General features: G+C 38.3%; 1 protein-coding gene across 1 annotated transcript; it reads right to left on the reverse strand.

The window, feature by feature from the left end:
- Positions 1-11,669: 11,669 nt before the first annotated feature.
- LOC136803254 (uncharacterized) lies at positions 11,670-12,023 on the reverse strand. Its single transcript, XM_067060007.1, has one exon. The coding sequence runs from the start codon at positions 12,021-12,023 to the stop codon at positions 11,670-11,672; it is 354 nt and encodes a 117-aa protein (XP_066916108.1).
- Positions 12,024-13,687: the final 1,664 nt, after the last annotated feature.

Here is a 13,687-nt window from a genome sequence, read left to right on the forward strand (position 1 = left end):
TTCAGTTTGAATTTATTTTCTAGAATTGTAATTTTTCAGTTTGAACATTATCAACATTATCAAATTCCCCAACATTCAAACGGAGTCTTACGTCATTCAACGGGAACCTGCCCATTCAATTTCAAACACGGAATCGTTCATCAATTCAAACGAATATCCGTCTTATCAATCGGTGATCCATTCTCTCAGTTTGGTGATCCACTCAACAACGTCCACTCAACAGGAGACCTATCAATTTGGAATCCACTCAACAGGACACACCCAATAATTCACATGACGGCGGGGATTCAACATGGCAATGAACCTAAGACTACTCGAACGTATAGACTACACTGAACCAAAGGAGAAACGAGACGTTCGACCAAAAACCAGTAAAACCACATCCAAAGATACACCCAAAGACACATCCAAGGTCACGCCCGAAGTCACACCCAAAGATGACGACACAATCGAGGCCATGCCCAAGGATAACACGTCCGAGGTACTGAAACCGATACCTCAAGATATCACTCAACTCGAAATCGATATTATGGTTGCAATCGAGGATATTGATGACTTGATTGAGGAGAATACATCCTTTGATGACATCACTACCTCGAAACTCGAGCAACATCGAACCAATCTTCGACGATTACGAAATATCTTCATGAGAAATTATCCACAGTCTGACCTGCTTTCCGAGATCAAAGTCATCTTGGACGTAAAAATCAAGTCCTATATCAACAACAACTCCAAAGAACAACAACATGAACAACAACACCAAAGACAAAATGAAGCAAGACGAAATCCAATGAAAACAAAGGTCAATCGAGTTCCTCGTCACCAACATTAATCGAGATCTGAAGGAACTTACAGAACAATTTTCCAAGAATACAGAAACTGCAACTGACGAGGATATATCGAAATGGAAAAAGGAGATACCCCATCTTTCATCAAAGGTCGACAAGGTTGCAGACAACATCAAAACCCGCATGCAATGACGCAGTAATGATGCATCCTACGAGACAACACTCAAGAACATCAGCGAACAATTCGAAATGCTATTCAATCTCAAGAAGAGTTTCATCTCAGACATCAATGATGAGCTTACAGCCAGAGACATCGAAAAGAGTCGCGTCTTCAATCGTTCTCGACTAAACGACAAAATCGAAAAGTTCTCCGGATACGACAGTAAGATCGATTTCTTTACCTTTCGTACAAACTTTTAAAAACTCCGTCTGCAGATAACACCAAAGAGATTCTTACCTGAGCTGTTATAGAACAACTTCCTCACAGACCACGCCCTTAACTTAGTTAATCTTGATGACATCGACATAATATGGGAGAGATTGAAAGGTGTTTATGGTAACCCAAAGATGATGCTATCCAAGAGGCTTCTTCAACTTCAAACATTGGACGTCAGCAAATCAACGAAACCTGAAAAAGCTATCAACAGTCTTACCAAAGTCATCAACGTGCTTTAAGATCTGATGAGATTAGCACAAGAACACAACATTGAAGAGTACCTATACTATGGTAAGGACTCAACACCATCTACCAGCTGATCGGTGATGTACACAAAACGAAATTCCTAGACACCATCCGTACCGACGACCTCGAACAACAAGAAATCTGGTCAAAACTCATATCCTTCCTGGACCATCAGAAGAGGATCCATCAACAAAGACCTATGATCCAAGGACCAACACCTGATCCAAACAAGAGAGATCCAAAGATCCAAAGAAAGACTCACCACCATTCAGACGAGGTCCATCATCTCACCACACTGATGGTCAATAGAATCGTCGTCCACCTGATCAACTCAACTCCTTCATATGTCCAGCCACAAATCATGTTGCAACGAATGGACCACAACGAAGCAAGATCGTCCAATACTTCGCATGTCCGGTATTCGTCAACATGACTCCTATTGAACTTTTCAATGCACTCAAATCCAAAGGACTCTGTTTCCAATGCTTGTATCCTAGAGCCAAGTACGACCAAGGGAAACATAAGGAGGGACGTTGCCAAAAGATCTTCTGCTGCAAAGATACTCTCCATGACAAGTTTACTCACAAGAAACACGTGCTGGTTAGTGACGAACATAAATCTACCCAGGAGAACAAAGATCAGTTTGACTTCTACAAATCAAGATGCATCAGCAAGATCCAACAACTAGAAGCGTTCAGCAAAGACATGCGTCTCACCTATCACTTCAGCCCAGACAAACCAGAGCCCAATGATCATCAAGCCATCTATGTGTTGCAAACGATTGAAGTTGACCAACAGCAATTCACTTATTTCTACGACAATGGATGCAAGAATTATGTCATCAAGTTCGATGCAACCAAACGACTGGGTAGTAATCGAGCCAAACAGATAATCTCAAGACCAATTCCTGTTGGCGGCGTTAGAGGTGACACAACACAATCAACACATGGAATCTATACCTTCTCGTTAGCACTGGCAATCAACAATGATGCAGAGATGACTGGAGTTCGTCTCGACACACTCACTGCGACCTTTCCCTTCTATCCATTGCAAGGAAAAGTGGAGAACGACATTCAGCACAGTTGGGAGGACTCTGGCCACGACATCAATCATCTTCCAAGACTGCCAGCAATGGTTGGAGGAGACGTCGACGTGATGATAGGTTTACGTTATTTTCGTTTCTTTCCCAAATTCATCCATCAGTTACCTTCTGGTTTGACCATCTACCAATCACAATTCAAGAACATCGATGGATCTTATGGTCCCCATGAGGTATTCACAAGTATCGGAAATCATCATCACTCAACTTCGTCACAGTTTGTAGCAAGTCAACTCGAAGCAGCAAATTTCGGTTTTTACATTGATCCAGATATTCGATTACTTGGATCAGCTACCTTCAGTGAAGTTCGACATGACTTGTATTTCACTAACAACTCAACTTACCAAATCAACAATGACGAATCCGAACCATCAACTTCATACATCACCAATCTTCATGAAAAGTTCGAATCAATTGGTACAGACCTTAACTATCGCTGTGTCAATTGTCGAAAGTCTTCAACCTGTAAAAACCATTCTTCAGAAGATTCCATTAGCATCCAAGAGGAGGTCGAGCAAGACTTGATTAATCGCTCCATCACCATCGACTCATACAATTGTTCATCGATTGCTAATATTCCACTAATCCACGATCCTCTGGTCAAACTGGCACCAAATCGAGATATTGCACTTCGCGTTTACATACAACAGCTTAAATGTTTGGAAAAGCATCAAGACGATAAGGACGACATCCTCATCTCAGAGAAGAAACTGCAACACCTGGGATTCGTCGAATATGTCAAGAATTTGCCCACTGACATCCAAAAGCATCTATCAGAATCTCAGATAAAGAATGTCATACCATGGAGGGCTGTATGGAAAGGCTCTTCTATATCGACACCATGCAGAATTGTCTTTGACGCTTCCATGCCGACATCGACTGGATTTTCACTCAATGACGTTCTAGCAAAAGGAAGGAACTCAATGAACAAGCTACTCGAAATTTTTCTGAGGTGGAGAGGACATCGCATCATGACACTAATAAATGGTGTCAAATCATCCGGAAAGCAAGCCGAAACAGCACTTCGAGAAACCGTCAAAATACATCGCAAAGACGAACTAGAGGTAGCTAGAGTCATCACTGAGGACGTTTACATCGATGATTGCCTGTCTGGGGGTGATCAAATCAGTACCATCAAACTTCTATGTCAATCAATCGATCAAATTCGATCGTATGGTGGATTCACATTGAAAGGATTCACAATATCTGGAGAAGAACCGAAAGACTCTCTAACAGCCGATGGCACCACAATCTCAGTCGTTGAAATGAAGTGGCATCCAAAGAATGACCTCATATCCTTCGACATCAACCTTGACTTCGCCAAGATATATCGTGGTAAGAAACTTGGTGAATGCAAAGAATAACCAGAATAATCTGTTTATCAAAGGCTGCCGAGATTTTAGACATGACAGGACTGCTTACTCTCGGGTACCTAATAGCCGGGTGTTTGGAATAAGCGGGGGGGTTGGAAAAAATCTCAAAACTTAATAAGCGGGGGGGGGTTGGAATAAAAATGTCCTGGGTGGAAAATTTTGGAAAAGGAGGCTAATACAGCAGAATTAGGACAAAAGAGGGAACTTTCAAAAACATTTTCCCAAAAATTAATAAGTGGGAGGGTTGGAATAAGAATGTCCTGGGTGGAAAATTTTCGAAAAATTAATTAGCGGGGGGGGCGGCTATTAGGTACCCGAGAGTACTCCTATCACAGCGACATTTAAGCTGGACATTCACGATCTCGTTCAACGTAAATTAGCATGGGATGACGAATTACCAGCCAACCTTTATGACATATGGATCAATCATTTCGACCTTATGGAGGAGATCAAGACGATCACATATCAACGAGCCATTGTTCCACAAGATTCAACATCACTGAAGATCGACACCCTCGACTTTACTGATGCCAGTCCATCAATGATATGTTCAGAAATCTACGTTCGATTCCCAGTACCAGATGGATATTCTTGTCAACTCATCTTTGCTCGATCAAAGTTACTAAACGATACAACACAACCAAGAGGAGAGCTGGCAGCTGCAATTCTCAATGCCCACACAAGAGAGGTTGTTCGAAAAGCCTTCAAGCAAGATCACATTGCACACAAGTTCACTGATAATAAAATTACACTCCATTGGATTTGCAACAAAAGTCGACCACTTAAGCAATGGGTTCGGAATCGACTTGTAGAAATCCTACGCTTCACCAACAAGGACAGCTTGAAGTACATCAAATCAACAGACATGATAGCTGAACAGACGTAACACATCACTGGATCTCATCAAACCAGATTCACCTTGGTACAACGGATATGCATGGATGGGGAAACCATCATCAATGTTCCCTTCACTTTCACCAGAAGACATCTCGCTGGATCAATCTGAACTCCAACAAGCATCCAAAGAAGTACGTGCTGCTCAAGTGCATCACATCTCATCCAATCAAGACCAGCTTCAGAGGAGGTACGTATTTTCCTCCTATTTTATTGATCCAAACAAGCACATATTCAGTACAGTCGTTCGTATTATGGCGCTAGTCTTCAAATACATCAACATCATCTTCGATCCAAAACGGAAACAACCTATATCTTCTCGTACACTATCAAAATGTACAAACACTTCACAAAAAGCTTTAGTTATTTCAGATTCATTGCTTCGATGAGCAGAGCAATACTTCTACAGGAAAGGAACGTCAGAAGTCAAAGAGTTCGTATCATTATCAAAGTATTCAAATGCTTCAATCGAAAAGGATGGAATTCTCACATACACAGGACGAATTCTACCAACTGATTCTGTTACCCTCATTGGGAAGGCTACACAACGAATGCTAGATCTTTAATCGACATCGTTTTGTGTCCCAATCTTGGAGACACCAATCGCCTACAGTATCGTCAACGACATCCATTGGAACCACATCACTGCTTCACATACTGGTGTGGAGACCACTTATGGAGATATGTTCTTCAGAAAGTTTTCATCATCGAAGGAAGGAGCCTGGTCAAGTCAATTCGATCAACTTGTGAAAGATGTCGATATCTTCTCAAGAAAACCATCGACGTATCCATGGGACCATTATCACCTGACAACCTGATGATTGCTCCAATCTTCTACGTATCTCAAGTCGATTTGTGTTGTCAATTTGAATCATACTCGTATCACAACAAGAGGGCCACTGTCAAGATCTGGTATGCTGTCTTCTGCTGTGCTACTACCACTACCATCAGTATCAAGTGCATGGAGGATTACTCGACAAAAGCATCCCTACAAGCATTCACTCGACTATCGTGCGAAGTTGGGTATCCATGTCGACTGGTCACTGATGAGGGTAGCCAACTCGTCAAGGCTTGCGAAACACTTCAAATTGATTTTCATGACATCTAACGTCGTCTCTTCAAGGAATCCAATGTCGATATCAACACTTGTCCAGTTGGAGGCCACAATATGAATGGTCTCGTGGAACGGAAGATTTGTGAAGTCAAGAAGTCCATCCAAAAATCAGTCTCCAATCAACGATTATCAATCATGCAATGGGAAACATTCGCATCTCGGGCAGCAAACAGCATCAATGACCTGCCATTAGGCATTGTGACTACGATGGAGACTTGCAATCATTGAATATCATCACACCAAATAGACTGAAACTTGGATGAAACAACGACAGAAGCCCAACCGGGGAATTCAGATTGTCAGGAAATTCATCAAAGATTATTCTACAAAATCAAGCAATCTTCGATTCTTGGTTCGAGCTATGGTTAACCTCACACGTCCCTGGACTGATCGCCAAGCCGAAGTGGTTCAAATCAGAAACCAGCTTAAAGAAAGGTGACGTTTTTCTATTTACCAAGCAAGATTCACCGATACGTTCACATTACCAGTTTGGAATGGTCGAATCCGTTAAGGCCGGCGCAAATGAATCCAGCATTCAATCCAACATTTCCAATTCATTGTTGGAGAAAATGTTGGATGGAAAGTCACGTGGAAAAATTCGGAAAGTTGCATGAAAAGTCATTTGCGCAAAAACGTCAAACATTTTCATCCAACATGATTACGCAAATGCGTCCAACATTGAAACCAACATAAAAGTGACGTCAATCTCATAAAAAATGTTGGATGAAAAGTTTGATAGTGATCAAACTTCATCCAACATGATTTCCAGCAATTTTCTTAAAAAGTTGCAATTTTATGACTTGCACAAATGAAGCCAACATTTGATCCAACAATAATGTTGGGTCAAATGCTGGATTTATTTGCGCCGGGCTTTAAAATCGATCGAGACGAGAAAGTTCGAAAAGTTAAGGTTCGTTATCAAAATGCTTCAGAGAATACTCATCGTTTTACATTTCGTTCTGTTCGAAACCTTGTGGTTATTCATCGTATGGATGAAACCTCTGTGATGTTGGACTTGTATAATACTAATCAATTTACCACCTGTGGTGGAGCAGTGTAGGGTGAACTGCACCCTAATTCAATTTAATTTAACTAGCCGGTACCCGGCGTCGCACGCTGGTTAAGCTGTAGCTGAACGCACTAAAAGTCCTTTGGATGTTGAAGCTGGCTTAAAAAAGCGATCAAATAAAATTGGATCGTGTACTGTCCCCCCGTGATATAATTTTTTCTTTAAGTCAAAAGTTATTAGAAAGAGCATCGTTTTACTGTACCAGTGTCGTTGAAACGACTCTGCAGGTAGCTTTTTTATAGACTGGATGGCGCGATTAAGTGCGGCCCAGTAGTACATGGTAATATGTTTTTGCCTGGGCGGACTGTAAAACAGTCAAAATCTGTTATTGATGTTTGTTTCTCATTCTTAATTATATTTTTCAACTTCGAGTAACTTTTTTGTTATTTGGATTTTAATTTTTTTTTCCAAAATGGCGACCTCGTCAAGTGCTCCTAGTCTACTTCACTGGACTCAACGTCATTAGAAATTATCAAAAAGCTAAGTTCAGCCAGAAGTAGACTCTAGTCCACTCTGCAGGTAGTTATTTTTTCTCGCTTCGCTCGTGTTGAATATGCCGTCCAGTTTAAATGACAATTTTTCAGGAAAAAGTGGGAAGGTCATAAAGAAGTGCAACTCTTTGTTTTTATCAGATCGAAAAAAACAAAAGACAATTCTAAGTTGCTTTTTTAAACCCTTGTCATAACTTTAAACGAATTTAAACATAAAAAATGACGTACACACTTTTTAACAGTAACGACGACTTGAATATTTTTAAAGAAAGAAAGAGGTGAACTATAATGTTTTCTTATGCTTTACACGTTTTTTTTTTTTTAAGAAACTAGTTTTACCAAGCAGCCTCAATGTTTCTTAAGAAATCGGCCTTTAGAGCCTTAAATGTTTCTTACATGTTTCTAAACTTTTTGACATATTCATAGTCTAGCAAGCTAGACGACTAATTCAGACATATTAGAAATAAAGCAAAAAAGTAAATTTTAGTCGTCTAGAAACCTTTGTGCACTAACTCCAAACAAAAAAGAAGTGTCAATATCGCAATTAAAATTTTTTCCCGCTCAAAAAAAATTCTTGAAAGTAAAATGTGTGTGGATTTGTGTGTTAAAAATGTTTCATTTGAGTTGATTTTATTTTGAGAGTTTGTTGTTGCTTAATAAATTGTTTTCTCGCTACGCAAGTTTCTTCCAGTCGTTTATACAAACTAAATCCCGTATCATTATTTGTGTTTATTATTTGTATTACATGCATTATAAACGACTCCAGTCTAACATATTCAGCGTTATGGAAGGCTGGATTGGAAGGTTCTTAAAAAGAACGAATTAAAAAATGTTATTTTCTCATTCTCAGCCTCAACATGTTTCTTAGATGTTTCTTAGTTTTTAGGTTTTCTGAGCCTCATGTTTCTTAAAAGTGTGTTTCTTAAAATTAAAAAAACGTGTATATCGCCCTTTGAATCAACATGTTTCCCTTTGAATCAACATGCCCTTCGAATGCTGTTGTTTTCCACAAACTTTTTGATTTTTATGTTTTGATTTACTTTTGAAATAATTCTTTTCCATGAAATGAAAATGTTTTGTTTTGAAAAGAATTCGAATGTCGAGTGTCATTAATAAATACTATCGTTAAATACATTCGAAAACCGGCAGGTCCAAAATGCATAAAACATAATGCATATTGCATAATGCATAATGCATAATATTTGAAAAATGTCAATTTTAGAGGCTATAATTAGGAGAATTTGAAAGATAATACTTTCAACAAAACAAATATACCATTTTCTACCAGAAAATAAAGGGTAGAAAGCTGTAAATTTGAATTTTGGAGGATGAAGAAAATCCATGATCCACTAAAAATGGTTGTCGCCATTTTGATTTTCATAGTTGTATTTTACAGAACGTAGTATAATGTAGAAAAAACACGAAAATATCTCCTCTGTATATTACTTTTCTAACTCGAAAATGTAAATTTTAAAGCAAGATCTTTCTGGGTTTTCTCAGCAGAGATTCTTTCGAACAATTGCTAATAAATTTCAACGGGTTTACCCTCTTACAAAGCATTAACTTAAAATAGACTTCGAATTTTTTTACATTCGAATGTTTATGTTTTTTTGAGACAGAAGAAGGGGGAAACCTTTCTGATCTGGTTGCATCTTCTTATTATTTATGCTGACGGAAAACCCTTTGTTGTTATGATTCGAATGTTTTCTCTTTCGTTCGGATTCGAAAAGTAAATATTATGTTTGGGGAAATCCCTCTGATTGGAATGTTTACAAGAAACTCTTCTAAAGAGGTTTTATGCATTTTGTACCTGCCGATTCGAAAACATTTAAAACAAAAGAAGAGAGAAAAAGGCAGGTCTGGGCAAAAATTAAATTTACTAAATGTAGATGGGCCTTAAATTTCAAAACAAAGGCTGAATAAGGTCTAAACCAAGCTCTATCCGCCGATCTTTTGCAAATGGCGCGAATCCAATAGAACAAATCTGTGGAGCAAGAGAGTAAAAGTCATAATTTTAAAACACAAACAAAGCGAAAACAAAAGTGGTGACACACAGCCCAGACACACAAAGCACCGCTATTAATATATAGATTACTTTTAATAAAACATTCAAAATACAAAAAGAATTTATACGTAGGCCATTTATTTATTTTTATCGGCGATCCAAAGAATATCTACAATCTGATTGGTTAAAAAGAGTACAATGTATCTTGTATTTTACATGTACAAAATATAAATTGACGAAAAGATGTTGTTGCATTGTAGCAGCAATCTAACGTCACTTTGCTACAAAAGTGCCCTGCGCCTTTTCCAACACAAAAAGTGCATTTTTTGGGTCACCGATAAACCAGTTATCAGACATTTGCTCGTACAATATGGAAATATTTCACTTGTTCCGGATTTTCCGTATATTTTTGTACGCAAAAATCTCGGAACTCGTAAAATATTTCTCATATTGTACTTGTAACTGTCCGGCTTAAGCTTGACGGGGGATAACCACTTTCGTCCGGCGGTTGATACTATAAGATTGGTATCCTACTGTTTGAAGTAACATTAGTTCCACTTTCTATCTTCTCTCTTGGTATCGGCTTTAATCGTGTAGCATGGTTTTATTGTGTAGATGAAAAAACGATTGCCCGAACTTACCGACTAGATTCGCGAAGCTTTTTTAAGCCCTGGCCTTCAAAGAGCAAAGTTCACAAACTTAAACATTGAGAAATCTCATAACATTTTAAAGCATAATTTAACATTATCTTACATTTCTCAATTTCCCGATTATGTGAGCAGGTTTTCCCTGAAAACCTATTTCATAACTTTTTAACGTTACTTTACTTAACAGAAGTGACCATTTTATATCTAGCACTTTCTGAAATACTTTTGTGAAATTCTAAAAGAGAAGTTAAGTTGAGTTAACATTTTCCCGATTTTCCGATTTTAAAAATCCGATTTTCCTGAAGAGCTAGGTCCTTACCATTATTTTAGCTTTAAGAAGTTTAGAATTAGACTTGTCAACCTGTCATGTTATTAATAAGCGTTAGTTTGTCATATTTTCGATATTTATTGAGGTTTTCTAAGCAGTTTCCCTGATTTTCCGATTTTCTTGGCCCGTTTTTCCCGAAAAACCAGATTTTTAATATTTTTAGGAAATCCTTATTTCAATGCAATTCATAAATTCTAATTAAGATTTAATCAAAGCAGTTTTTTAGGTTTTAAAAGTTCATGACGTTTAGGTCAACTTTGTTACGAAAATTCGAATTCCGGGCATTTTGGGCAAAAGTACCCCTCAGGCTTGATTTCATATTTTTTTTTGCCCAAAGGCCTCATCCTGAGGCTCTGAATATGTTAATCTACATAAAATTGCGCTTCCAACGGTACCAAGAAACCTAGTGCGGAAATTTTTTCAAGGTCAAATCCTATTTCAGCCAGACTATAACTATTACTAATAATAATAATAATGTTTTACAGATTTCCAGGCCACCGTGCATGCACATGGGCCTCTATAAATCGCTCATACATTGGTTTGGTTTATTACAAAGGTTACTAAACCGATCTTGTTGCATATCTTGTTGCGATCTTAATTGCATCGCAAATTATCGTAGGCAATCATCGCTAGATATTATATCAATTTTTTACAATTTCAATTCAACTCGTCATTCAATTTTGACACTCACACAAGAAGGATGTATTTGGAAGATGTTGAGATGCGTTTTTAGACAGAAATTTCAAGTTCAATATTTGCAATCATTTCTATGTACTAGAGATTCACTTGCCTTCAAATTTGGCATGTGGCTATCCGGTAGGTTTGCTACTTTGTTTGCTTCTTTGCCTTTTGTGCTTTTCTTGTTTGCCTTTTGTGCATTTCGTGTTTGCTTTTTGTGCCTCCTTTTCATGAACATTTAGGTTGGGTCCGGTTTAGGTCTGAACATTAGGCTAGGTCATTTTAGGTATGTTTTTTGTTAGTCAAATTTAAGTTGATTTAATGCATTCAATTATTGTCAATATTCACTCAATTAGTCATATATTCAATTATCCAAAAACATCAATTACTTTTATCAATTTTCTAAGATCGATTTCTCTAGTTTATTTTCTAATTGTAATTTTTCAATCAATTTTTCAGTTTGAACATTATCAACTAGTTCCAAACAGGAGCTGACTCCAATTATTGTCCGAATTCCTCAACAACGTCTTGGTTGAGGTATTTTGCTGATCGGATTATAGTTTGTATAGCCATCAAATTGTCCAGTGTGCCTCTTCCTTTTTGTCCTCCATTTTGGTGTATGTCCATATCAATACCTTCATGCATCTCACCTAGGATTAGTTTCTCCCAGACTTTGCTTATAACATTTGTGACAAATAGTCCTCGTCTGTTATCCATCTGTAGTATTGAGCCTTTCTTGTGGATGCTTTTGATCTTCACTCTGCCCCATGCTGATGGAATTTGTCCTTCATTTGCAACTTGGTTGAAGATCTCCACCAACTGCTGTTCAAATATTTCTCTTCCTTTCATCAACATTTCATTTCGCCAGTCGTCTCTATCAGAGGCTTTTTTACGTATTTCAGGATTTTGATAACTCTGCTGATTCCCTCTTTTGTGATCGTCATTGGAGGTTGTGTCTCTGCTAACTTCATAATGTTATCAATCTTGTTGTTGATCTTTTCTTCCTGTTGGATTCCTATTGGGGTTTTGCTTTGTTGTGGTGTAAGGAGTTTTTTGTAAAACTTCTAGAATCTTTGATGTTTCTTCTACTCTTTTGCCATTTTTGTCATTAATTAACCAGGTAACATCAAGGGGTTCTAGGACAATTGCCCCCGTGACAATTTCCCCCCGGATAATTACCCCCCGGATAATTACCCCTGGGACAATTACCCCCGGACAATTGCCCCCTGGACAATTGCCCCCTAGACAATTGCCCCCTGGACAATTGCCCCCAGACAATGAATGAATGAATAAATAAATCGCTCCTGGGTTTTCTCGGAGCCAAGAATATTAAAGCGACAACATGAAAGAGCGTTCCACCATCGTCCCACTTGAGCGTCCCACCTGAGCGTCCCAGCATCGTCCCACCTGAGCCACCGTTCCACGTCCCAAATTTTCAGTAAGCTGGCCTCGTATCTCCTTTTAGTAGGCCCGATTGGTGTTAAAATCGTGAAAATTTGGAACAAAGCACCAAATTTGCACCAGATGCTCCTTATACCCTATAGATTGATATTAGAAGGGTAACCCAAGATAATTCCAAAGGTTACCCTCTAATTAGGGCTAATTAAGTCCAATTAGAGGGTTAGCACGGAAAAAAGTTCGCGGTGAAATATTTTCCGCGCAAAGCATTGTGGGGAATTCTCGGGGATCAAATCTGATTTTTCATGTTAAGCCGATATCGTCTATTGTTCGGGGGGAATTGTCCACCAGGTCCTTTATTTTAGGAAAATGTATTTTTGTAGCAAAGCCTTAAACAGAAAGAAGCAACAGGTGTAATGTTAAGCAGATTGGCATTGATCAAAGGAATCATGTCATGTTTAAACCATATTTTGGAAAAAAGAGAAATGAGGAGTGAAATGAAAAAGTAAATGAGGGCGATTTTAGCCATACTGAATAGAAAATTTCTCCCGTCGGCGCAAACCATGGTTGCACCTCCTCGTTCCCCTTTTGAAAACTATTCACGCTAATCCACAACTAATGCCCATGAACTAGGGGGCATGGCCCCTCACGTTTTTACCAAAAAAAGCTACTTGTACTAAGATTTCCATTATTTTTACATGAATTATTTTTCAAATTGAATTGAAATGGGTCCTAAAATAGCACTTTGAACCCTTCAAAATTCAAAAACTTTTTCCGTTGCCCAACCATAGTGGAATTTGTCAATTTACTAAAATATACCTCAGCCCTCAAACCGGGGTCCATTGATGTGTCCAACCAGTTGTCAAACAATTTTTGATATAAGTCAAAATTACGCTATTTTTCACATCGGTAACATCCGAAAAAACTGGAACTTGACCCCTGTATGTTACTAAAAGTAGAGAAACAGAAGTCAAATTCCTTCCAGATTTTTCGGGTGTTTCCGATAGGAAAAATAACGTAATTTTGAATTATATCAAAAATTGTGACTTACGCGTATGAGAATGCCGAAAAACTGATTGACGACCAAAAACACATCTATTTGTGAACAAAAATTAAGTTTA

Source organism: Clytia hemisphaerica, unplaced genomic scaffold, assembly GCF_902728285.1.
Source record: "Clytia hemisphaerica strain Z4C2 unplaced genomic scaffold, Clytia hemisphaerica genome assembly, whole genome shotgun sequence".
In the NCBI taxonomy this organism is placed as follows: Eukaryota; Metazoa; Cnidaria; class Hydrozoa; order Leptothecata; family Clytiidae; genus Clytia; species Clytia hemisphaerica.

Excerpts from the sequence above, each read along its gene's own strand:
- LOC136803254 (XM_067060007.1), bottom strand. The coding sequence starts at position 12,023 with ATGTTGATGAAAGGAAGAGAAATATTTGAACAGCAGTTGGTGGAGATC.